Genomic DNA, 25,267 nt, shown 5'->3' on the forward strand with positions numbered 1-25,267 from the left:
TGAAATGTGTAAGAAAGTGGCGTAACTCTCTTGAAATGCGTAACAAGCTTGTGCACCCCCTTGGACTACGTGACAGGGGTTCGTACGTACCCCTTGAAATGCTTAGGAACCTTGATAATGTTTCGCTAATTTTTTATTTGACAACTTTTCCCGTTTTCTTGTATTTGAGCATGTTCAAGTTCCCTCATCTGAGTGCTATTTTCCCTTAAGATGAGTCTTCGTGACTCAAAAAATGTTTGAATTTCTCTTTAACATACACGAAACCTCTCATGAACGATCCACACCGAGCGCTACGCCCCCTGCCGAACCACTCAAAACATTGGTTTTGAACGACAAAATCTGTCGACAAATCACTTTGGTCAAGCGTCTTAACCGGTCTCTGTAAGGCTCAGGGCAGCAGCGGTGCACTGCGGATGCTGATCAGGCTCCATCATCGAAACGAAACGATCCCGCGATTTATGTTGTCACATCAAGACATTCTAGAAGCTTCAAAAATTAAACTCAAGCCAGGGATATGGAGGGCTTCGTCAAAATACATTTATTTCCTTTCCATTTCTTCTCTACATTTTGTTTCAAAGCGCGATGCTTTCTTCATATCCACAAACGTTACGTCTTTGCGGTAATGCAAACCTTTCGAAAAAGATATCTACATGATACTAGATGTCGCATATAGTGCGTTTTTTGCCGTTTCCCGCGAACCTTATCTTCTCTTACCGGGACCTCCCAAGAACTCGGAACCTTCGGGTTCGGCGTAATAATACGGCCTCTTCATACTGGCAAATTTGCGGAACTTGTGCGGGTAAGAAGAGCCCTCTATGATCTCGTTACGAGTGGGCGCGTTCCTCGCCGCGGCACCCCAGGCGAAATGGATTACATTGGGTATCTTGCGATTGAGCCGAAGCAATTCGATCATCCTCTGCTGGTGGGGCCTCAGGTGGTGTCCGACGAAGCGCTTGTCGAGCGGCTGGTGCTTCTGGTTCGACGAGTCCTCGTCGTCCTGGTTGCTGCTGGTCACGAATTTCCTGTCCATCAGGTCCTCCTGGAAGTTCTGCATTAGGTACGGCGCTTTAGGGTGGAGGAAGTTGAATCTATAGGTGGCGTCGTCGATCGTTGGACTGGCGGAATAGTCTGTGTTTCTCATGTCTTTTAGAAAATCTGCGGGAGAAAATGCACTATATCAACATAGATAGTATCTGGAATATTCGTGGAATAAAATTTACTTTTCAACTGTATCAACTAACAAACCAATCGTCCTTCGAAGCCACGAGAGACGTGGCAACCCCATGTTGAAAACTCAAAAGACAAACTCAAAACACATACATAAGTGATCCCGTCGCAATAAAGTCAGTAGAAAAGAAATAGATGTCGAAAGGAATCTCTCACATGACTGCTCACTACGAGTCCGCTGAACCTCTCTCCCAATCAATCCTAGAAAGTCTAGGGATGTGTGTTCTATGTTCCCTAGTGCTGCCATCCAAATCCAAATTTGGAGTTCAGACCCTTTTGGACAATAGTTGCTGTATTTTAGAGAGTGAAAATGCAATGTGTAACAAAATTTTAAAAAAAACTAAATTTTTATACGATTCCCTTGTCCTTCAACTTTCAATTAGTAAGTTGTTGCCGTGTCTTTTCTGAGCTTCCCCCCCCCAAAAAAAAAAGAATCGTATGTTTTTAACTGCAATATTCACTGAGATATTTGAATACGAAAATCGAAGAAAAGTTTGTAAATAACGGCAGAAACTAACGGACAGCGTTTCTTTCCCTCCTATTTATGTTGTTGTTTCCCAACTTTTCTCAGATTTTTTTGAATACGAATATCTCAGCGAACATCGCAAATCATTATAGAATCAAGGGAATCGATACCAGTATAGAATCAAAATCAGGATGGAATCGACGAGAAAAAGTTTTCTGCTACGCAGGTTGTCCTATAAGTGCTGAGGCCTTTATCTCATGAACCGTTTGTCGCAGAGACACGATTCCAATTTTGTCGTAAAATCGCGGCAGAATCAAGATAAATAATCGATAAAATCAAATAAACTCGGAGGGATTCTGACTATTTTCGACCAATCAAGGTGTTAAGTGAAATCATGTCCAGCAAACAATTCTTAGACCACGTGTACCACCAGAGCTTTCGGAGAGCAGAGGTTAAAAAAAAAAATTGGCAAATCTCTAAAAAAATGAATTTCAAGGATATCACGACTATATAATGATGATAAATTCCACGTGTGTAAGGAAATTACATTACACACACACACACACCAAAGTCTCGCATGAACGCTCTAAAAAATATTCTTATACGTATAAGAAGAAAAATTTTGAACAGAAGAAACTTCAAAAGAGATTCGATGTTTGCATTGCACACATGTCAAACACACATGTGTAAAGAAACAGTTTTTTTCCTCTCCTGCCTTTGGGTACATTAAAGAAATAAGTAAAAAAATTCATTTTCGTCTCTTTTATGCGCTTTAACGCCTTCGAGAATATACACATCATTATTATTATTATTATACACGTTCTTGAAAGAGTGTAATTTGTTTGCGCAAACACATCGCGAAAAGCACGTCTTTTGAAAATTTCGATCGAACAATTTGAAAATTCTTGTAAGAGAAACTCAAAAATTAAACATCGTATCTTTTTCGGGAATCGAATCGATTTGAAATTTCTCGCTCCTCATTACAGAAGCGATTACTTATTATTATTTTATAGAACCGTGATTTATTTGAAAGTAAACATTTACACACGTATTCATTCAGATAATTTAATGGGTATATGTATACATTTTTAAATGTCTATGATTGGAATATAATTGAATTTCGTGCCGAGGATTTTCGCCAAAAAAAACAAAATTGCAGGAATCAAACATTTTTATGTTAAGAAAGTAATTTGGGTTTTATGATGTTTCCTAGTGAATGAAACCGGACCTTGAATTTTTAGGACTGTATTCATCTTAATTTTATTACGTGACTTTTTTTACGTAGTTATAAAGCCTAGGGAAGTCCTTTTAACTATGTAAGGGGCCATTGAAGTATTACGTCAGCAGAATTTTAGACATTTTTGACCCCGCCCCCATTGTCAGCAAAAGTCAGCAAAACTCGGACCCCCTCCCCTTGTCAGCAAATTTGAGACATTTTTGACCCCTACCCCCATTGTCAGCAAAAGTCGGCAAAACTCGGACCCCCCCTTGTCAGCAAATTTTAGAAATTTTTCACCCCCCTCCCATTGTCAGCAAAAGTCAGCAAAACTCGGACCGCCCCCCCCCCCTTGTCAGCAAATTTTAGGCATTTTTGATTCCCCCCCCCATTGTCAGCAAAAGTCAGCAAAACTCAAACCCCCCTCGTCAGCAAATTTGAGACATTTTTGACCCCTACCCCCATTGTCAGCAAAAGTCAGCAAAAATCGGACCCCCCTTGTCAGCAAATTTTAGAAATTTTTGACCCCCGCCCATTGTCAGCAAAAGTCAGCAAAACTCGGACCCCCCCCTTGTCAGCAAATTTTAGAAATTTTTCACCCCCCTCCCATCGTCAGCAAAACTCGGACCCCCTTTGTCAGCAAATTTGAGACATTTTTGACCCCCCCCCCCATTGTCAGCAAAAGTCAGCAAAACTCGGACCCCCCCCTTGTCAGCAAATTTGAGACATTTTACCCCCCCCCCCATTGTCAGCAAAATTCGGACCCCATTGTCAGCAAAAGTCAGCAAAACTCGGACCCCATTGTCAGCAAAAGTCAGCAAAACTCGGACCCCATTGTCAGCAAAAGTCAACAAAACTCGGACCCCATTGTCAGCAAAAGTCAGCAAAACTCGGACCGCCCTTGTCAGCAAATTTTAGACATTTTTGACCACCCCATTGTCAGCAAAACTCGGACCGAAGTGATTTCTCTGGTCTTTTGGAGTTCGTAATAACGGGATTCGACTGTATAATCAGTTTCTGTTAACTTCAATGCTATTTGAGGGCTAAGACCACAAAATTGTTTGTTTAAGAAATTCATTGCGAAACACCCTCTATAGCCACAAATGCCTTACTATGGCCCTCAACTTATGGCTATTATGGCTTATTTACTATTGCCTAACTTATGGCCCTCGGGGATATCCGATGTGGTCCGCCACCTCAAACCTAATTTTGGTGAGAATGAACTAAGCGGCACATTTACAGATCGCTTAAGTGATTCGCGGCGTAATTCCAGAGTATTTAAGTGGCCCGTGATACATGTTCAGGCCAATGGGACGTTCACGGATCACTTAGGTGACCGGCGACACATCTACAGATCACTTGAATGACCCACGGCACAGTTCCAGAACACTTAAGTTGTCTGTGGCACATTTAGAGATCTCTTATGTGGAATGTGGCGCAGTTTTGGAGCACTCGAGCGGTCTGCAGTGCAGTTCAGCATCGCTCAAGTTACCCGCGTGACATTCCCAGATTATTCATGTGATCAACGGCGTAGTTACAGATCATTTGAATGACGCGCGACACAGTTTCACAGCCCTTTAAGCGGCCCGCTACACATTTCTAGGACACTTGAGTGGCTCAGAAAACATTTCCAGCACACTTGAAGTATCAGCGGCACATTTAGAGATCGCTAAAGTGGGTCTATAGAGGACTTATCAATAGGAAGAATGTTAGTTCAGGTGCCCCCACAGACTAGCGAAAGGTTCTTTTCGTTTTTGGTACACCCGGTAAGATGCCATTAAGAATATCTCATATCTTCATAAAGGGTGGTTGATGACGTAAGCATCATCCAAACTCCCACCCCCCCCCCCCTTGTCATCAAAGTCAGCAAACCCGAAACACCCCTATCGATGCTAACATAATACTTGAATGACCCCCCTAATAACTTCCGAAAGGAGAGGTATGAAGCCATGCAACTCGGATGACGTGTATTCAAATATAAAATGATTTGTCAGCTTAATAATTACGAAACATACTGTGATGGACACTGTGATGGATGTTTTAGGGAAGGTCATTTTTATACTTGGCATGAGATTTTTGACATTGACGTGGACCCGAAAAGTTGGAATATATCTTCTAATAATGGCAACGAAAGGAGAAATTCCAGGAGTACTACTACTACTAAACCAGGCATGCGCCTCATCCAACCTCTGCGGAACTTCTAACGAACTGGTACATGTTGGAATGTATGTGTACGTATAGTGAACCTTCCGTGAGGTTTGCTTCCGTGTAATGCTTGTTGTGTGTAGTGCTGCCATCTGCAATCAGCTTTTTTAAAGTATGAGTTTTTTCTCAACTCATAGTGAGTGAAGTGTAGTGAATTAAAAAAAATTCATCGGCGCTCTTCTTTATGTTTACTGAATTTTCTTGCCGAAAATCGGCATGAAATAATTTGATTTATCAATAATGAAATCTCAAGAAATACAAGGGGTGATTTGTCACCATAAAAACGGCAATTTTGCTGAAAAAATGCAATTTTTCTACTTGCATCTAAATGTCATCTATATATTTTTCAAATTACTTTTATGAATTGATTTTGAACGAAAATTGAATAGGTAAAACGAAGCTCACATTAAGTTGAACATTGATGATTTTTGTCGCACCACGGTCATTTTCTGCCCCCGAGGGCTAATTAGACTGGGACCTACAATTTATTGCCGATTCCGAATGGCAGCCTTTTTTTTCTAGTCCCCCGATGTGGGACTGCCCCCGGGATAGTAATCTTTTTTCTGTGGTCTTGTCGCCGTTTCTGTTGCATCTCTGCGTCAGGAAAGTTTCTGACAAAGACCAACCGGGTATCGAACTCGTGGCACCTCTAACTCGTCACACCGTTGGTACTTCAGGCGAGTATCTGGGCTCTTACGCCCAGTTCACATTAGGAAATTCCGATGTTTTTGAACGTATAAATCTGCGCAATATCCTCAGGAAAATTCGGTACATCTTTTTTCTTAAGATCACACTTAATCGACACGTGGCACTGGAAGACTTCTCGCATAATCAATCGATGTCTAACGAACGTGATGAAAAAGCTTGAATCTCGACACATTGGAATCGCGTGAGCTTTCACGACTCATCAGAAGTCTAATCTCCATTATCTCATGTGGAAAGTTGCGATATATTTCCAGTTTGGATTCATAGTTTCGCTCAGAGATTCCGGAATTACGAAATGCTGTCATACATAATACCTCAGAATACTGACTTACCTATGTCGTTTTCTTTCCCGTAGACGATAGCAACGAACTGGTAGAGAAGCACCGCCAAGAAGTACATGCCGAATTTTGTCATCACCTTCTCTGCAGAAGAAAGAAAAAGAAATGCATTCATTTTTTATTTTCAGTGTTATGCGATATTATTTAAGAGCAGTGTTTTCCAATTGGGCATTTTCGTCTCGCTGAGGATGAGATGGACCAAGAAAGCAGCTACAGAAACAACGAGATCTTATGAGTTATGGCTCAGCCAGTGCAGCTACTGAGGGTAGGAAGGCAGGCGGGTCTGATGCCCTCCGGTTGCTGCACCAGAGGGGGGGGGGGAGCGCAAATTTCACCCATTCCTTGCCTATTCATGATTCATCTAAGACTCTCCAGCTTAATTTATTAGATATTGTGCATCGATAATAGAACTACTTCAAATCGTAATGGACATATTCACACATCAATGTTTCAAGCTAGTCACCCTGAGGTTGGCGATGACCCATAGTGCTGCGTGATGCGCACTTTGAAAAACACTGCTTTCTTTCAGCATTGCAAGGGGTGCCAAAATACGTGATTGTCCCGGAGGACCAAGCATCTAGTTGTGGCGCTAGACTTACCAATGGGAAGATAGGGGAAAAATTTGTAAGGCGTGAGAGTCGATGAGACAAATAAGTTTGGATGATTCTTTCTTGGAATGAACAGATTTTAAAGACACAAAAGCGGGAGAAATACAAGGTGTTTCAAAAAGAATCACCCGATTTGAAATTCGTATATCACGAAAAACATTGAGCATAGACACTTAAGATCAATTTTATATTACATGGCTAATCATAAAGTTTTTCTACAAACACAATTAAAGGTGCTCAATATGTCCACCTTGGGATGCACGGCATATGTCAAATTCGTCCCAAACTTTTGCGAGCATGTTTGCATCCACTGCTGCTGTTATGCGTATCTTCAGTTCGGCTAATGTAGCTGGAAGGGAAGGCGCATAAACGTAGTCTTTTATAAACCCCCGCAAGAAGAAATCGCACACTGCGGGGTCCGGCGATCTTGGAGGCTAGTGATGTGTTTAACTGAATCGTCAGGTCCCGTACGGCCGATCCATCGTTTAGGAATGCGATTGTTCAAAAGTTCTCGAACGTCCAAGCTGCAGTGTGGTGGTGCCCCGCCCTGCTGGAAAATGAAGTCATTCCAATCGGTTTCTAACTGTGGGAAAAGCCAATCTTGACAAACACTGAAGTGGCGGCCTCTGGAAAAGCGTTAGCGCTACCTGTCTGTCAGCAACTGCGTGGAACTCGCGATTTCCCTCTTTCTACATATACATTATTCGATCAAAACGGATTAAAAGCTGAATTTTTATGACTTTCTTAAATCGGATGATTCTTTTTGAAACACCCCGTACATTCACTTACTGCCAAATATCACCAAAAATCTTCAATTATCGCCAAATGGTATCAATATTTGCATTGTATTATACGTGACATTTTAAAACATTAAAAGCCCATTTACGACTAAATTACATCTATACAAAGGTTTTTAACAACTGACTGGCGAAGAAGAATGAATTTTTGGAAGGAGAAAATTCATCTTCGCACACCACAGCCAATTGTTAAAAACCTTTGTATGGATAGCGGAGAGTGACGTCATCCTTTCAAATTACCCGGAACAGCAAAAAAATTGGCCGGAATAGATCTTTCAAATGGGATGCCTGGTGTCCACACTATCACTCGAAACAGAAACTTTTAGGCTGGTGCAGTGACTACGGCCCACGGGCCAGATGCGGTTCTTTGAGTTTTACGACGTGCCGGCTAACGTGGGGGGAATACCGTATGAATCAATACCCAAACATGTCCACCCGGACTTTTTTTTTTCCTTTTTGTTTCTTGGCCCGCTTCAAAAAATGTTTGCTCATCAGTGTGCAAATGTGTGTACTGAGAAATATGCAAAGTCACAAACATGTCCCTTTCCTGACGTTTCGGAAAAATATAGTAAATAATGACTTCACCAAAGATTTCAAGCATGAGATTCGAGATAATAATTATTAATAACAATGACATTTTCAGTGCTTTAGAAGGGCAAAAGGCGTTCACTGACTGTTCGGATCGGCGTTACTGATTATGACAGATGTATTGCGTAATGATTTATGTCATGTAATAAGTAATCTATATACGGGGACTCCGCCCTGATCACTGTTAATATACGAATGTGATTTCTTGCGAAATATTCGAGATAGATGTTTTCAAAAACAAAAATAATACGCCTTCAAGTCCCGTGGAATGTGCGCCGTCGGAGGTTACTGATAGGCGTTTTCTTTGCGATGATGGTAACCGTGCGGTGAAAACTACCAAAAGTACCAAAAGTCTGCCAACCCCCTTGATGACCAGCAAATATTTCCCAGCGTAGAAATGCCATTCACAAAACTCGTATTCATGGAAGAAAAAAGTTTTGAGAAGGAATTTTCTCTCCTAGAAAAGTTGCAGCACCCCTCGGAATATCCGGAACCTCGAGCTTCCGAGAATCGAATAATTAATGAAGCTCTTTTGTATTATTAGCCGGGCCGCCCTTAACAGAAGCGGGGCCCGGTAAGAAAATAATTGCTATGCCTGGAGCGTCTGAACAATTTCGATGCACCAAAAACGCTTAGGACCCTTTTTGTCCCAATTTTACATATTTTTTTGAGGGAGGGAAATTGGCATCTATTATTTAAGAATATATGGAAAAATTATTCATCCCAAAAATTATAAACACACAATTAAATGTAAATTGATAAAAAAATTCATGAAAATTTACCACTGTGAAGATGAATTTAAAATAATGAATATCATCATTATATCAGTGCCAGTGTTATAATCATTATCAGTGCCGTGCCAGTGTTATAATCCTTATCAGTGCCAGTGTTATAATCATTACCAGTGCCAGTGTTATAATCATTATCAGTGCCAGTGTTATAATCATTACCAGTGCCAGTGTTATAATCATTATCAGTGCCAGTGTTATAATCATTACCAGTGCCAGTGTTATAATCATTATCAGTGCCAGTGTTATAATCATTGTCAGTTCCTGGAGAACTATTAGCGCCATTGCCAAGAAATAGATATTACTCGGGAGTACAATTATTTGAGTATCGCAATACAGGATGATTTCAAACGTTGATATTTTAAAGAAAAAGATTATAAAATATGCATTGATCATTTACAAAATGAAAAACTCGATTGACGAACATTTTCCAAAAGATTTATTCTACGCATGGAATATATTCAATTGTCAATCATGCAATCAGTGCTTGGGGAAGAGCATATCACGAGAATATTCGGATAATATATATAACAGAATAAGATCCCAAATATCAATCGGTAGTTCCAAAATACAATGCTATACTCTAACTTTGAGACAAAACGTTTTTTGTACAGAGTTATATCGAATTTTGACAATTAAATGAAAACTTACTTAACGAAAAATCAAAATAGAACTACAAATAGATACATAATCGAGTTTATCGAGTGCCAAAACCAAATAAAACATTATATAAATGGAGCTTTTCCTTCATTGCCCCCAAGATATTAAGAATTTTTCACACTGAAAGTCAATTTAATGATAATAAAAACATAAATCATGTGATTTTTGACTTCGTCAGACGCATGGATTACGAAACCATTTAGATGAAAGTATTCAAAGAGTGTATAAAAACAATATTGAAAACTGAGCAAAAGAGTATAATAATAACAAAGAGAAATGATGTACGATAATTACATTGAGATTCACGATAAGCAACTTAATTGTGAACATTATTCATATATATAAGCGAAAATACATTTGAAAACATATCTGTAATAAATATAATAAAAAAAATATTCTGTAGCTTATTCCTTTAGGTCTCTGCTGGAAGGACTTTTCAGTCCCTTGAGGCTAAAAAGTGTTTGTTTGTAATATGTGTGCAGTGCCGTCTTGTAAGGCATGGGCCCATCCGGGAACGGCCCGGGGGGAGGCCTCAAGAGAAGAGAGGGCCTCACAAAAAAGGAAAAGGTGGAAATTTTCAAGAATTTGTCTGGTAGGGCCTCAGGAAAATCACTTGGCCCGGGGGGGGGGGCATGATGCTCTTAAGACGGCCCTGTATGTGTGCATCCATTTTTTTTTTGCGTTTTATATGTTTGTATTTGTGTTTTATATGTGTGTATTCTTGTAACAAATGTTTGTATTTGTGTTTTATATGTTTGTATTCTTGTAACAAATGTTTGTATTCTTGTAACAAATGTTTGTATTCTTGTAACAAATGTTTGTATTCTTGTAACAAATGTTTGTATTCTTGTAACAAATGTTTGTATTCTTGTAACAAATGTTTGTATTCTTGTAACAAATGTTTGTATTCTTGTAACAAATGTTTGTATTTGTGTTTTATATGTTTGTATTTGTGTTTTATATGTTTGTATTTGTGTTTTATATGTTTGTATTTGTGTTTTATATGTTTGTATTTGTGTTTTATATGTTTGTATTTGTGTTTTATATGTTTGTATTTGTGTTTTATATGTTTGTATTTGTGTTTTATATGTTTGTATTTGTGTTTTATATGTTTGTATTTGTGTTTTATATGTTTGTATTTGTGTTTTATATGTTTGTATTTGTGTTTTATATGTTTGTATTCTTGTAACACGTCTGAATTTGTGTATTACATGTCTGAATTTGTGTATTACATGTCTGAATTTGTGTATTACATGTCTGAATTTGTGTATTACATGTCTGAATTTGTGTATTACATGTCTGAATTTGTGTATTACATGTTTGTATTCTTGTAACACATGTCTGAATTTGTGTATTACATGTTTGTATTCTTGTAACACATGTCTGAATTTGTGTATTACATGTTTGTATTCTTGTAACACATGTCTGAATTTGTGTATTACATGTTTGTATTCTTGTAACACATGTCTGAATTTGTGTATTACATGTTTGTATTTGTGCTTTATATGTTTGTATTTGTATAACACAAATGTCTAGATTTGTGTACTGCGTGCTTGTATTCGTGTAAGAAATGTTTGTATTCGTGTAAGAAATGTTTGTATTCGTGTAAGAAATGTTTGTATTCGTGTAACACATGCTTATATTCGTGTAACACATGCTTATATTCGTGTAACACATGCTTATATTCGTGTAACACATGCTTATATTCGTGTAACACATGCTTATATTCGTGTAACAAATGTTTGTATTCGTGTAACACATAGTTTCCCAAACTTTTTTGTCGTATCGCCCCCTTCTTCAGAAATGTTTTTCCCCCAACGCCCCACAACGCAATCCAACCCACAGGATCCTATGTTATACCCGTATCTTCTACCGCTCCCCCCCCCCCAGGGAGCGTTAACGCCCACGTTGGGAATCACTGGCGTAACACATGTCTGAATTTGTGCATTACATGTTTGTATTTGTGAAATGAAAAAAAAAATTGCAATGGAAATTTTAGACTTGATGAATCAAAAATAATTGAAATAAATAATTCCAGCGCCGCAGAAAATTAAGAATTAATGAAAGAAGTAATTCCGGAGTTAATGGAAATTCAGAATTAACTTGGGGAAAAATTTTCCAGAAATGATAAAAAAATTCAAGTTTAATGAAAGAAATAACACCAGAAGTTGAGAATTAATGGAAGTGTGTTAATTCCGGATTTGATGAAATACAGAATTAACGGCAGAAACAAAATTCCAGAACTGACGAAAATTCGGAATTTAAAAAGGAGGAAAAAAAAAACGATGGAAACTTAGAATTAATGGAAGTGACACGTAATTCCAGAATGTATGAATATTCAGAATTCGGGAGGGAGGGGGGGGGGGGAGAAATAATTTCGGAATTTTAATGAAAATACAGACTTAACGGAAGAAAATAATTCAGAAATTGATGAAATTCATAGCTAATGGCAGACAAAAATTCCAGAACTGATTAATATTCAGAATTCACGAAAGGAAAAAAAAATTGATGAAAATTGAGAACTAATGGAAGAAATAATTTTAGAATTTCGCAAAGGCAATTTCTCCCCTTCTGTACTCATGCACTAACATGTCCTCTCGAATTCCTTAGGTGCCGTTCAAGTATTACGTAAGCAAATTTTTAGCCATTTTTGCCCCCTCCCCCCCCCCCTTGTCAGCAAAATTTCGTCATCAGCTCTGCCCCTCTGAATCCTAACTCATATTTTCATAAAGGGTGGTTGATGACGTAAGCATTATCCAAACCCCCCCTCCCCCCCCCTGTCATCAAAAGTCAGCAAATCGGAAACCCCCTCCCACCCCATCGATGATGACGTAATACTTGAACGGCCCCTTACTGGCGTAGAACCACCTGACTTACTAACTTCACCGTCCCAGAATCTCGTACCATTGGAATTTCTGACGAATCGGTACATGATGCAAGAACGTTTTGTGTGTGTATATGCGTGGTCCCCCCCCCCCCAACACACTTATTTTGTCAAAGTTTCGTGTTCTTGCTGGTGCTGCAATCTGCCTTGCATATTTTGAAGTGATTGGCAGATGGTAAATGCTTGAATGTTCATGTTATGTAAGTTTTATGTTGTAGGTCTGCCTGCTCTCTGAGGAGACACTTTTACAAATGGGAGACCGACAGACCACACACGACCCAGGCTCTGTCCCTCCCGGGATATAAGCCTTTCACCCGTGTGGGTTGGGTCGTGCTGGGGAGTACACACAAATGGGAGACCGGCACGCATTCGCACCTTGGAGTTGGAAAACCGCAGAAAATCAACTTCAACCGACCACCACCGTGCCGCCAGCGGGGTTCGAACCAGGATTCTCACGATGAGAGCCCAGCGTGACGATCACGCGACTGCCTCAGTGGTTGACGTACGACCACCCCGGATATCATCACTTCATTATCGACTTAAATGAGCGTTTATGTAGAACGGTGTTTTTCCCAAATGGGGCGATACCACCCTCTCTGGGGATGACGGAGCTTATTGGAAGGGAGTGAGGAGAAGCTGCAGACGTAACAAGAGATCCTATGCGTTTTGGGGGAAGGGGGAGGGCGATGGGGAAATTTTTTTTTTGATGAGAAGTTGGGATGGGGGTTTAAAACACGAAAATTTAAAGGCCTCAACTGAAGGGTACCGCAAACGTAATTCCTAATAATTTGAAAAATTTAATTTCTTTAAAACTCAAATTCCCCCCCCCCCTTCCAAATAGACCTCTTATTCGGTTTTAAATTTGAAACCAAACGTTAATCACGAATGACAACATGAAATGAATCGAATTACCGAATGGGAAAACGCGCAGAACGGGAAACAGGAAGCGAAACGAACTAATTCAATTGACCCATAAGTAAAGAAGAGATTATAAGAAAAATAGGATTTATTCAAAACTTTTTTCCCCCCTTTTCTTTTTAAATTTGGTTCAAGAATTAATTTGAATGGGGGAAAAAAAAATAATGAAAATTGATTTATTCATCAAGAAATTATTTCGCAGTTTCTACCAACGTTCGTGTCTATTCGGAATTTTTAAGAACGGATACGGACGGACACCTTGGAGCAGGCATCTTCAACCCGTTGCTCGCGAGCACCTAGAGTGTTCGCGATGCTTCTGTCAGATTTGGTGCTCGCGAGCACTTGATCAACGTTCAAATTAAATACCTTTGTACAAATTGCATTCAAGGATTGTAATAGTCCTGATTTCGTGCATTTGTATTTTAAGCATGCCGTAAGGGGGGGGGGAGGTGATTTTTTTGATGATGGGTACAAACTGTGCTCGCGGCTAGAAAAATGTTAAAGACCTCTGCCTTTTAAAACATGGTTGCGTGTGGGATATAATAATAATAATAACCATGCATTGCAATGAACGTGAATTGCGGCAAGCTTCTTGGCTGTCTAGTGGGTAAGAGCGCCCAGGATGCGATTACGATGACCCCTATGGGTATTGAGAGGGAGTCAGTGGTGGTTCAAGTGGGTTACGCGGTGAAGTGGTCTCGATGGTCAAGGAGACGGATTGGAATGATGAGATGAAACATGTGATACGTGTAATAAATTTGATTTCTCTACTACGACTCCATTTATCAATCAATGATAAGCTGAAACGTTCGGTCAATTATGAGAAAAAATATTTCCGAAAATGACTAATTTATTAATCCTCTCTCTATAGTTGAAAAAAAAACACTAAATAGTTGCAAATAATAATATTCGTAAAACATTTATGAAGTTTATTTGTAATTGAAAAAAAAAAAATTCATTTAACAGGACAAAATTTCATCTAATACTCGACACTGAAGTGCATTATGTTCAAATATAAATTGTAATATATGATAAATTTTTAAATTAATTCAATTAATTTTTATTATCTCGATTTATCGCAGCTTTTCTCAATTTTTTCAATAAATTTTTTTTTCGTAACTAATGCAATATATGTTAAGAGAATCTTCCCAAATGAAATTATTTTGATTTTATTACAGTAGATAAACCAAACATAAAAATTTATTGGCCTTTTTGCCATCATATATTATATGTGATACTAATACTCACAGGAAATACTTTTTTAACTATACTTTACAACTACACTAAAAAATTTATAATTAATTGACAACAACATGTTTGAAAAATAGCAAAATAATTTAAAATTTAAATTCGTAAAAAACGTATAAAGTTTATTACAATGTACAAATGTTTGTTATAATGTGCAAAGTGAATTGTTTTTGAAATAATTATATCAAATATTATGAATTAACATGCATTAAATAAAAAATACAAAATTTAAATAATTTATTTTCAATAATTTAGTATTTAATTCGTTGTTTAAATTTTTTAAATGAAGAATTCTAATTTTTTCAGATTCCGTCACGGTTGTCCAATAGGACCAAAATATCGTTTCACACTAAATAATATTGATTTTATTTACACTAAATTATTGTCTTGAAGAAAAATTCAGTTTCTCTATTATGAATTTAATAATCAAAAATTAATTAATTATACCCAATTGTAGACGAAACTAGGAAAGATATCAACTTACTTTTCAGCGTCAGACTTAGGAAGAACGATCAACAGGTTCGGTCTGATCGTAAAACTGAAGCTTTTTCAACAAAACTGGCATTATTTGTTTTATTTTACCTTTTTAATAATAAAAAGATAACAATTCATTCGCCGTCCCGTTTAGCGCCAATTCGCGAGAACCAATAAAACCACGTCATTGGGTATTACGTCACGATAAATAGGCGTGTCTTGTCGATATCTGGGGCGACGCCCTACGCCTATTGGTCGTCCGCGTTGGTGACGAAATCAATTTCTCTTTTAATGGGAAGGAAAAAGCAATCGTTTTCGGATTTTTATTTTTATTTTATGGGAATCGGTTTGGAGTTCTTTTAACGTATTTTCGCGTGAAATTACAAAGCGCCCATTCGTGTCCAAAAATAATAAAAGAATATAAATGAAAATTACGATTAAATCAAGATTGCTGTTTTCTCGGTAAATAAAACCGCGCGTTAAAATGCGTGCTGCGGTGATACGTGAGCAAATTATCGAAAACAATTATTAGTTCGGGAATAAATAAAGAGTGGTGAGGTCTCCTGGTCACGTTATTCAATTACAGAAAGTTCTATCAAAAAGAAGAGAGGAAATACGTAGTGAAAATGAATTTTCAGTGTTTGTGATCGATGTAATATTTGCGTATTCAGAATCACATTATATATAAACGTGTGATATATAAAAAAAAGAAGCTATTTGCAATTGCGACAGAGGAATGAATAGAAAGAGGTCTTGACGGATGGAATAACTTGGCTCAAGCCCAGTCAAAAACAGCTCCTTAATTATTGGAAAGATAAATAAGTTCTTAAACTTTCTGATATTCTGTAATTGATTCTTCCATTAATTCTGAAATTGATTCTTCCATTAATTCTGAAATTGATTCTTCCATTAATTCTGAAATTGATTCTTCCATTAATTCTGAAATTGGTTCTTCCATTAATTCTGAAATTGATTCTTCCATTAATTGATTCTGTCATTAACTGATTCTTTCATTAATTTTGAAATTGATTCTATCATTAATTTTGAAATTGATTCTTTCATTCATTTTGAAATTGATTCTTTCATTAATTTTGAAATTGATTCTTTCATTAATTTTGAAATTGATTCTTTCATTAATTTTGAAATTGATTCTTTCATTCATTTTGAAATTGATTCTTTCATTCATTTTGAAATTGATTCTTTCATTAATTTTGAAATTGATTCTTTCATTAATTTTGAAATTGATTCTTTCATCAATTTTGAAATTGATTCTTTCATTAATTTTGAAATTGATTCTTTCATTAATTTTGAAATTGATTCTTTCATTAATTTTGAAATTGATTCTTTCATTAATTTTGAAATTGATACTATTATTTACTCTCAAATTGATTCTTTCACGAATTCTGAATTTTCAGTCGTTATGAAATTGACGCTTTCATTAATTCAGAATTTTCAGTTATTCTGAAATTTATTCTTTCATTACTTCTAAATTTTCAGTTATTCTGAAATTTATTCTTTCATTAATTCTGAAAGTGATTCTTTCATTAATCCTGAAATTGATTCTTTCATTAATTCTGAAATTGATTCTTTCATTAATTTTGAAATTGATTCTTTCATTAATTTTCAAATTGATTCTTTCATTAATTTTCAAATTGATTCTTTCATTAATTTTGAAATTGATTCTTTCATTAATTTTGAAATTGATTCTTTCATTAATTTTGAAATTGATTCTTTCATTAATTTTGAAATTGATTCTTTCATTAATTTTGAAATTGATTCTTTCATTAATTTTGAAATTGATTCTTTCATTAATTTTGAAATTGATTCTTTCATTAATTTTGAAATTGATTCTTTCATTAATTTTGAAATTGATTCTTTCATTAATTTTGAAATTGATACTATTATTTACTCTCAAATTGATTCTTTCACGAATTCTGAATTTTCAGTCGTTATGAAATTGACGCTTTCATTAATTCAGAATTTTCAGTTATTCTGAAATTTATTCTTTCATTACTTCTAAATTTTCAGTTATTCTGAAATTTATTCTTTCATTAATTCTGAAAGTGATTCTTTCATTAATCCTGAAATTGATTCTTTCATTAATTCTGAAATTGATTCTTTCATTAATTTTGAAATTGATTCTTTCATTAATTTTGAAATTGATTCTTTCATTAATTTTGAAATTGATTCTTTCATTAATTTTGAAATTGATTCTTTCATTAATTTTGAAATTGATTCTTTCATTAATTTTGAAATTGATTCTTTCATTAATTTTGAAATTGATTCTTTCATTAATTTTGAAATTGATTCTTTCATTAATTTTGAAATTGATTCTTTCATTAATTTTGAAATTGATTCTTTCATTAATTTTGAAATTGATTCTTTCATTAATTTTGAAATTGATTCTTTCATTAATTTTGAAATTGATACTATTATTTACTCTCAAATTGATTCTTTCACGAATTCTGAATTTTCAGTCGTTATGAAATTGACGCTTTCATTAATTCAGAATTTTCAGTTATTCTGAAATTTATTCTTTCATTAATTTTAAAATTGATTCTTTCATTAATTTTAAAGTTTATTCTTTCATTAATTTTAAAATTTATTCTTTCATTAATTTTAAAATTTATTCTTTCATTAATTTTAAAATTTATTCTTTCATTAATTATGAATTTTTAATTTTTCTTAGATTGATTCCTTCATCAATTCTGAATTTTTAATTTTTCTTAGATTGATTCCTTCATCAATTCTGAATTTTCAGTTATTCTGAAATTGGTTCTTCCATTAATTCTGTCATTGAGTATTACAATAATTCTGAAATTGATTCTTTCATTAATTTTGAAATTGATTCTTTCATTAATTCTGAAAATTGATTCTTTCATTAATTCTGAAATTGATACTTTCATTAATTCTGAAATTGATACTTTTATTTACTCTGAAATTGATTCTTTCACGAATTCTGAATTTTCAGCCATTATGAAATTGACGCTTTCATTAATTCAGAATTTTCAGTTATTCTGAAATTGATTTTTTTATTATATTTCAAATTGATCCTTTCATTAATTTTTAAATTGATTCTTTCATTAATTTTTAAATTGATTCCTTCATTAATTTTTAAATTGATTCTTTCATTAATTTTTAAATTAATTCTTTCATTAATTCTGAAATTGGTTCTTCCATTAATTCTGTCATTGAGTATTACAATAATTCTGAAATTGATTCTTTCATTAATTCTGAAATTGATTCTTTCATTAATTCTGAAATTGATACTTTTATTTACTCTGAAATTGATACCTTTATTTACTATGAAATTGATACTTTTATTTACTCTGAAATTGATACTTTTATTTACTCTGAAATTGATTCTTTCACGAAATCTGAATTTTCAGCCATTATGAAATTGACGCTTTCATTAATTCAGAATTTTCAGTTATTCTGAAATTGATTCTTTCATTATATTTCAAATTGATTCTTTCATTAATTTTTGAATTGATTCTTTCATTAATTTTTGAATTGATTCTTTCATTAATTTTTGAATTGATTCTTTCATTAATTTTTGAATTGATTCTTTCATTAATTTTTAAATTAATTCTTCCAATAATTCTGAAATTGGTTCTTCCATTAATTCTGTCATTGAGTATTACAATAATTCTGAAATTGATTCTTTTATTAATTTTGAATTTTCAGTTATTCTGAAACTGAATCTTTCATTAGTTCTGAATTAAAATAATTCTGAAATTATTTCACTCATTTACTCCAAAGTTTAATTAATTCTGACTTTATTTATTTCATAGAAATTGATTCTTTCATCTTGAAATCATTTCTTTCAGTAATTCTGAAATTATTTTTCCGTCAATCCTCAACAATATAGGATTCTGAAACTGTCTTTCGTTTGTACTGAATTTTCTACAACTCTGAAGTTAATTTTTACATTAATTCTAAATTTATTTTTGAACTTTCGGAGATTTTTTCCAGGTTCTGAGCGGCCAGGAAAAGATGTCGGTGCGGTACTTTTCTCAGGCTTTTCTTCTCCCATGATTTTTTTACTATTGTACAAATTTGTTTCTTTTTACATTACAAAAATGCTTAAAAAAACATGCGGAAATTTACTCAAGAAAATTCGGTATTGATGCAAAAATCATGAAATATTGTTGCATAATTTACATTGATAATTGGCGCATTGCTGTCTCAATCAATTATTATTATTATTCTTTGAATTTCAATCAATCAATCATAATTTTCAAGAAATTTGTGGATATCTCATGCTTTAAGTTTCCGATCCTAGGAATGTAAAAGTCTATTAACATTATTTCTTATGCCTTGATATTGTACACCTTGTTGGTAGAAACCACATCACTTTTCAAGGACAAATAACGTAGACACGTTGTTTCAGAACGCATAAGCATTGGGGCACATACACCATTAACCCCCCCCCCCCCCGACTGCCACTACTTTGCACACGCGAACATTAAATCCTCAGTTATCGTTAAAATACTAATTACATTAGCATAATGCTAATACAACCGTTTCCATTCAGGTGTGTTTTATCTGTAGTGTTTCTTTTCCCCCCCTCCTTCTCATTTTAATCAATTCGCGAAAGAATTTCGCAAAGCGCCATCTTCTAGTCAAATAAAGAACAAAGGTCGAACCGATAAGAAGTTTTTATTCGTGGAATTCGTTTTCAAACTGAAGAAATTCAGGTAAAAGATATTTTGTGAAATTTGAAAGGGGAAACCTCTTCTCATTGATTTTATTATAAGAAAGCTAATTTACTTGTAATGTAGAACACTCTCTCTCTTTAAAATATCTGCCGAATGCATGCCATGAAAATTCGTTTCGAAGGAGGTCTTTGTATCTCAGGGATCCTTGGATGAGGAGAAATTTTTATTATTGTCATAACGACCATTACTCTTTGTGTAGACCGTAGCCTTCATTTTATTAGCACAAGGGGATCCGCGGAACACAAAAAGGTTAGGAGCCCCTGATTTAACATGTCCATCAAAGTATGATTTTCCCACAAGAAACAGAGATCAGCTGATAAAATTACCATAATTCTCTGTGCATATAAAATCTACATTTGCAAAGTTAATTCACCGATAACGAAATGCTCAGGAATGGAAGGGGTCGGTTGCAACACCTCCTATAACTGCAGATATACTCTAGCTATAGATGGCGTTGTTAGTTTTTTGACAAAAAAGATTGTGGTAGGATGGTTTCTCACATAGACACGGCCGCAAGTTTTTGACGTGAACAAGTTCTTCGTGCCTTGAATCGCGTGGTTAGATATTGACGTAATGAAATTGGTATCATCGGATTTGTCTTTGGAATAGCTAACACAGGATACCATTGTCATCTATTTGCGGACTTCGTGATATATAGCACCGTGGAAAGCATGATTAACCATTAAGCAAAATGAACACGTACTTAGGGCATCAGGAGAAAAGGGGGCAAAACAAAGAATGATCAAATAGTTGTTGTTTTTTTAATGAGCAATTTTTTCCCAGCATCAACCGTTTTGTAGAAAATCTCAAAATGTTAAGAGTATTTGATTCAAGAACTGTATCGAAACGTTGACCAGGGCCGAAACCAATCGCGGGCGTCTGGCGCTCCGGTCGCTGTACCAGGACGAGCGCCGAGTTAACTCTTTTACCGTTACAAATTAATGGGAAGGGGTGCCAAAATAGATACAGAAGCGACAAAGTAAATTTTCATTTCCAGTTGCGGCACCCAGGATTAACCAAAAGCAGAGGAACTAAGTTAAAATTGCGAACAAAGTAAGACCAAAGCTGTCTGGACAGCACCATAGGCGCCCCCCCCCCGTAATTAATTTATAATTTTAATTTGGGTTGCTGTATTTTTGAAACATATGACATCCATATTTTTAATACAAATACCACGCCACAACAGGCAAATTGCCCAACGAGGTGGCTGACAAGAACATCATGGATGATTAGCATTGGTGTAGCATCATCAGCAGTAGTAGGCCCTACCTACTACTGCTACACCACACATCACATACACCCCCCCCCCTCGCGGAACCCTCCCAACGAATCGGTACATGCGGGAATGTGCGTGTACGTGTAGTGAAACCTGACGCGAAGTTTTGTTTCTCTGTAATGCTTGTTATATGTAGTGCTGCCATCTGCCACCAGTTTTTCAAACTATGAGTGAAGTGTTATGATTGAATGATCTATCGTTGTAGGACTGTTGCTCTCTGTGGCGAGACTTTTTAACGAGGAGATCGGCTCGCATTTGCGCCTTGAAGTTGGGAACCACAGAAAACCAACTTCAGCCGACCACCACTGTGGGGTTCGAACCCGGATCCTCGCATCGCGAGTCCGTCACTATAACCACTCGACCACCACAGCGGCTTTTGTTATGGGCATCTTTTTCTCAGCCACCTCGTTGGGCATTTTGCCTGTTGTGGCGTTGTATTTGTAATCAGCTATAAATCGGACCAGCCCGCGTATCAGAGCCACTCCCCCCCCCCTTACATTTTCGTTAACAATAATTTCTTTCATAAATTCTGAATTTTAATCCGTTCGGTATAAATCTGCCTTTTCGTCCTAAAAGTAACAATTTCATCTAGAAAAAATAACTCTGGAATTATTTCTTTCATAAATTCGGAATTTCCACCGTGTCTGGAAGTGGTTTTTTTTTAAATAGATTCTAAATTTTCATCAATTCTGAAATTGGAAAATTCTGAATTTTCACCAATTCTGTAATTATTTCTCGCATTTATTCTGAATTTTCATGATTTTCATTTTCTGAATATTTTCGATTCCCTCCCCCACAGAAAAAAAAATCGGGGATAAGCCCCCCCCCCCTTGCTATTATTTTCTCCTCCCCGCGTCTGGTGAGGACGGCCCCGCTATAAATACCTAAAACTATCAATATCCATATTTACTCTCTCCAAAATTTTAGCCATACAAAATTGTCATGACGCTAAAAGTACCTGCTTACCAGAGGCAGATTTAACGATGGACATACCAGGCGCGCCCCGGGCTACCGAATTCTGAAGGGTCCCGAGAAACCTCAATTTTACACCTTTTTTTTTTACAATTTAAGGGGGGGGCTCAATATTTTCTTCTGTACCCGGGGGTTTAACTGACTTCTTCTACTGTTTACCAATTTACATACTAACTCTCGAAAATTGTAAACTGATGTATTTGCCCAGGGGATTGGGGGCACCAAAATCACTTGAGTGGTTAGGGCATTCATAATGGTTAATCCGGCCCTGTGTAGCATAAAGCAATTCCGTTATCAATGCGGGCCGGAAGCCTAATGTCCTGACCAGAAAAAGTATTAATATCCGTATGGTATCATCAGATTTGCCTTTGGAATATTGGACAATACCATTGTCTTTTATTTACGTTGTGTACCCCCCCCCCCCCGAGCTATAGCGTAAAACAATTTCGCTAAGAATACGGGCTGCGGGTCCGGAGTCCGGACCAGAAAAGGTATTCAAACTGGAGTGTTGTCATTCGATTTGTCTCAAGGAGATGTACCACCAGACACTAAAAATACTGATATATTATGAGAACTTCCTAAGATGTGAGACTGATTATTCCTTACTGACTGTTCCTCAGATTGTGACCGGCACTTTAGACTACAGGGACGTAACATCATAATCCTCGGGGAAAATGCTTTTTCAGAATACCCCCCCCCCCTAAAAATACCTACTTACCAGAGGCAGATTTAACGGCGGACATACCAGGCCCCGACTTATGAAGGGTCCTGGGAAAAATCTCAACTTTACACTTTTTTTTTTTCAATTTACGGGGCTCAATAATATCCTTTCGTTACTCAAATTTCTGCGACTGTACCCGGTATCGTCAAATGATTGAAAAACCTTATCCATGCCAAAAATGTCTCGAAATCACCGTCTTCAGAAGACTGTTTTTTTTCCTTGCAAATATATTTCTAAAAATATTCCAGGAAAACAAAATTGCTGACAATACTCAGGGGTTCGTAAGGAGGTGGGGGGGGGGGGGAATACATATTCCAGGTGTGGACAACAGCTGGCCCGCTGGGGGATTTTGTGCGGCCCACGACAAGATGAAAAGCGATCATAGTTTTTATATTACTTTCGACTGTTGAAATCACAGTGACACCCTGATGTGACCTCGCTGAGCAAAATTTCTCTCAAAAATTTGCCTCTTCACCTATAACAATGCTGAACTAATGTTCTGCCATCTATCGATGAAAATATCTAGTTAAGTGTTTAGCGAGAAAAAAAAAAGAAAACTAGAAAATCGTTTCACGAAATTCAGAAAAAAGCTAATTTTAAACTATTTTTGTTTGATAAACTTTTAAAGTTTTGTGAAGTAACATGTTCTACACTACTTCACCAAACACCAACTCTGGCCATATCGCTATATTGCAATTTACTGCCATTAGTGAGATGTGTTGGAAGTGAAGGCGCTGTCTATCGGTGGTCGCCTCGAGTTCGTTAGGGAAAATATCTTATCTATATCCTCCCTTGGGTTCGAACCCGGGACCCAGACAACAACCTTCACGATGGTAGACGAGTATCTTACCACCGTGCCACTCGGGCACATGTTCTATACTAGTCGCTACATTAACATTCAAAGTTTTCTGAAAGAGAAGGGTTATGAGAAGCTTTCTTTCACTACTTTTGTTATATTTCATAGGCCTTCATGGCCAGCTTGTACGCTGACAGGCGGCCCATAGGGCTGGGAATCAGCCAAAATTAAATTCTGGTCTCTGGTTTGGTTTTGTTATACTTTCTTTAAATCCCATGTTAATCATGAGTAGAGAGCCCGAAAGTTAAGGCACTAAAAATGGTCAAAATAGGCAGGGAAGAAGGCATTTTATAATTTTTGGAAGGGGGGAGAATAACTAAAAACATACGTATCAAGGTGTCCACAAAAATCTAGCTAAAAAACTGGGGTTGCACGTTGTCTATTGCTTTGAATTACAGTTCATAATAGCTGCATTATTATCCAAATTAAATTGATTCTCAGGATTATGCCAATTCCAGGACCACCATTACCAGACACGAAACCAGTATAGAAAACGATCTGTGGATACCATCTTTGAGTTGTTCGATAATTCTGTTTTATTTGTTGTGTATTATTTGAAACGATCATATTATCATTTCTATAGTTGAAACGTAGCCATCTTGTTGTATTTTTGTAAAAGAAAAAAATAAATTATATTACCACGGAGTATGCGGAACTCCTTCAAGCGCAGGGGCCCTGTGTGGTCGCATCTGTCAAACGATCTGAGGGTCACTCTGGTCATATAATCAATATAATCGAACACTAAATATGTATGTTTCATGACTAGCCATGGTTGTTTGCAGTATAAAAAATAAAACCAAACGAACATCGGGCCCCCCCCCCCACCCTCAGAGCCCTGTCTGCTCCTACTCCGCCTTGTGTGAGGCATGACGTCAATTCATGACCTCTCCGGACAGTCATCGGCCCGCTATACACATACAACGCAGTCCAATGCCTGAGCGAGACGTATTATGTAAAGCGTGTGGTTTTTTTTTTTTTTTTTGGAGAGAAACAAGAATTTAGTTTTCCTCTGCTTTTCTAACACGGGGTTCATTTCATTCGGCGATGCTTCCACTATTGATGGTCCTTAGTAGACTGCAGCATGGATATCTGTAGATGACGATTGCCCCGGGGCGAGGCAACATCGACTGTCGTTCGGAGAGTTAAATGCATGCCTTCCTGGGAACCTCTGAACTGTCAGATGTTTCCCTGAGGAGGCTTGAGAACTTCTTCGAAATTTTCATTCATAAACACCACCCTCCCATCTCCGAATCATTCTCTCATACACAGTCAAACCTCGTTAGTGCGTCACCCAGTTAACACGTCACTCCGCTTACCGAGTCCCTGTTTGGAAGTCCCAATTGTCGTCAGGCAGGGATTGGCACAGCTATGGCTTACTCCGTTTGACGAGTCACTCCGTTTACTGAGTCATATTTTTGCTCTCCCAAGAGTGACTCATTAACGAGGTTTGACTGTATTCCGGAATACGGATATAAAATGTATAAATTTTAAATTTTAATAATTTTTACTACAAACATTAGATATTTTGTTTCATGAATAGGGATTTCATGCATGAAAACATTTAAGAGCACAAATTTCCGAACATTTAGGATGTAGGCC

At 36.6% G+C, this 25,267-nt stretch overlaps 1 protein-coding gene across 1 annotated transcript; it reads right to left on the reverse strand.

Annotated features, from left to right (window-relative positions):
• Positions 1-515: 515 nt before the first annotated feature.
• On the reverse strand, positions 516-15,198 carry LOC149081446 (uncharacterized). The gene is made up of 3 exons (XM_089237339.1): positions 15,133-15,198; positions 6,152-6,241; positions 516-1,155 (listed from the first exon to the last, which is right to left on the reverse strand). The coding sequence occupies exons 2-3, from the start codon at positions 6,231-6,233 to the stop codon at positions 701-703; spliced, it is 537 nt and encodes a 178-aa protein (XP_089093465.1). The 5' UTR covers positions 6,234-6,241; positions 15,133-15,198; the 3' UTR covers positions 516-700.
• Positions 15,199-25,267: the final 10,069 nt, after the last annotated feature.

This window comes from Pholcus phalangioides, unplaced genomic scaffold (assembly GCF_987345545.1).
Source record: "Pholcus phalangioides strain wild (caught in Gottingen) unplaced genomic scaffold, Ppha-v1.0 ptg000010l_1, whole genome shotgun sequence".
In the NCBI taxonomy this organism is placed as follows: domain Eukaryota; kingdom Metazoa; phylum Arthropoda; class Arachnida; order Araneae; family Pholcidae; genus Pholcus; species Pholcus phalangioides.

Excerpts from the sequence above, each read along its gene's own strand:
- LOC149081446 (XM_089237339.1), bottom strand. The coding sequence starts at position 6,233 with ATGACAAAATTCGGCATGTACTTCTTGGCGGTGCTTCTCTACCAGTTC. Across the intron at positions 1,156-6,151 it reads CGGGAAAGAAAACGACATAG|ATTTTCTAAAAGACATGAGA; the intron begins GTAAGTCAGTAT and ends TTTCTCCCGCAG.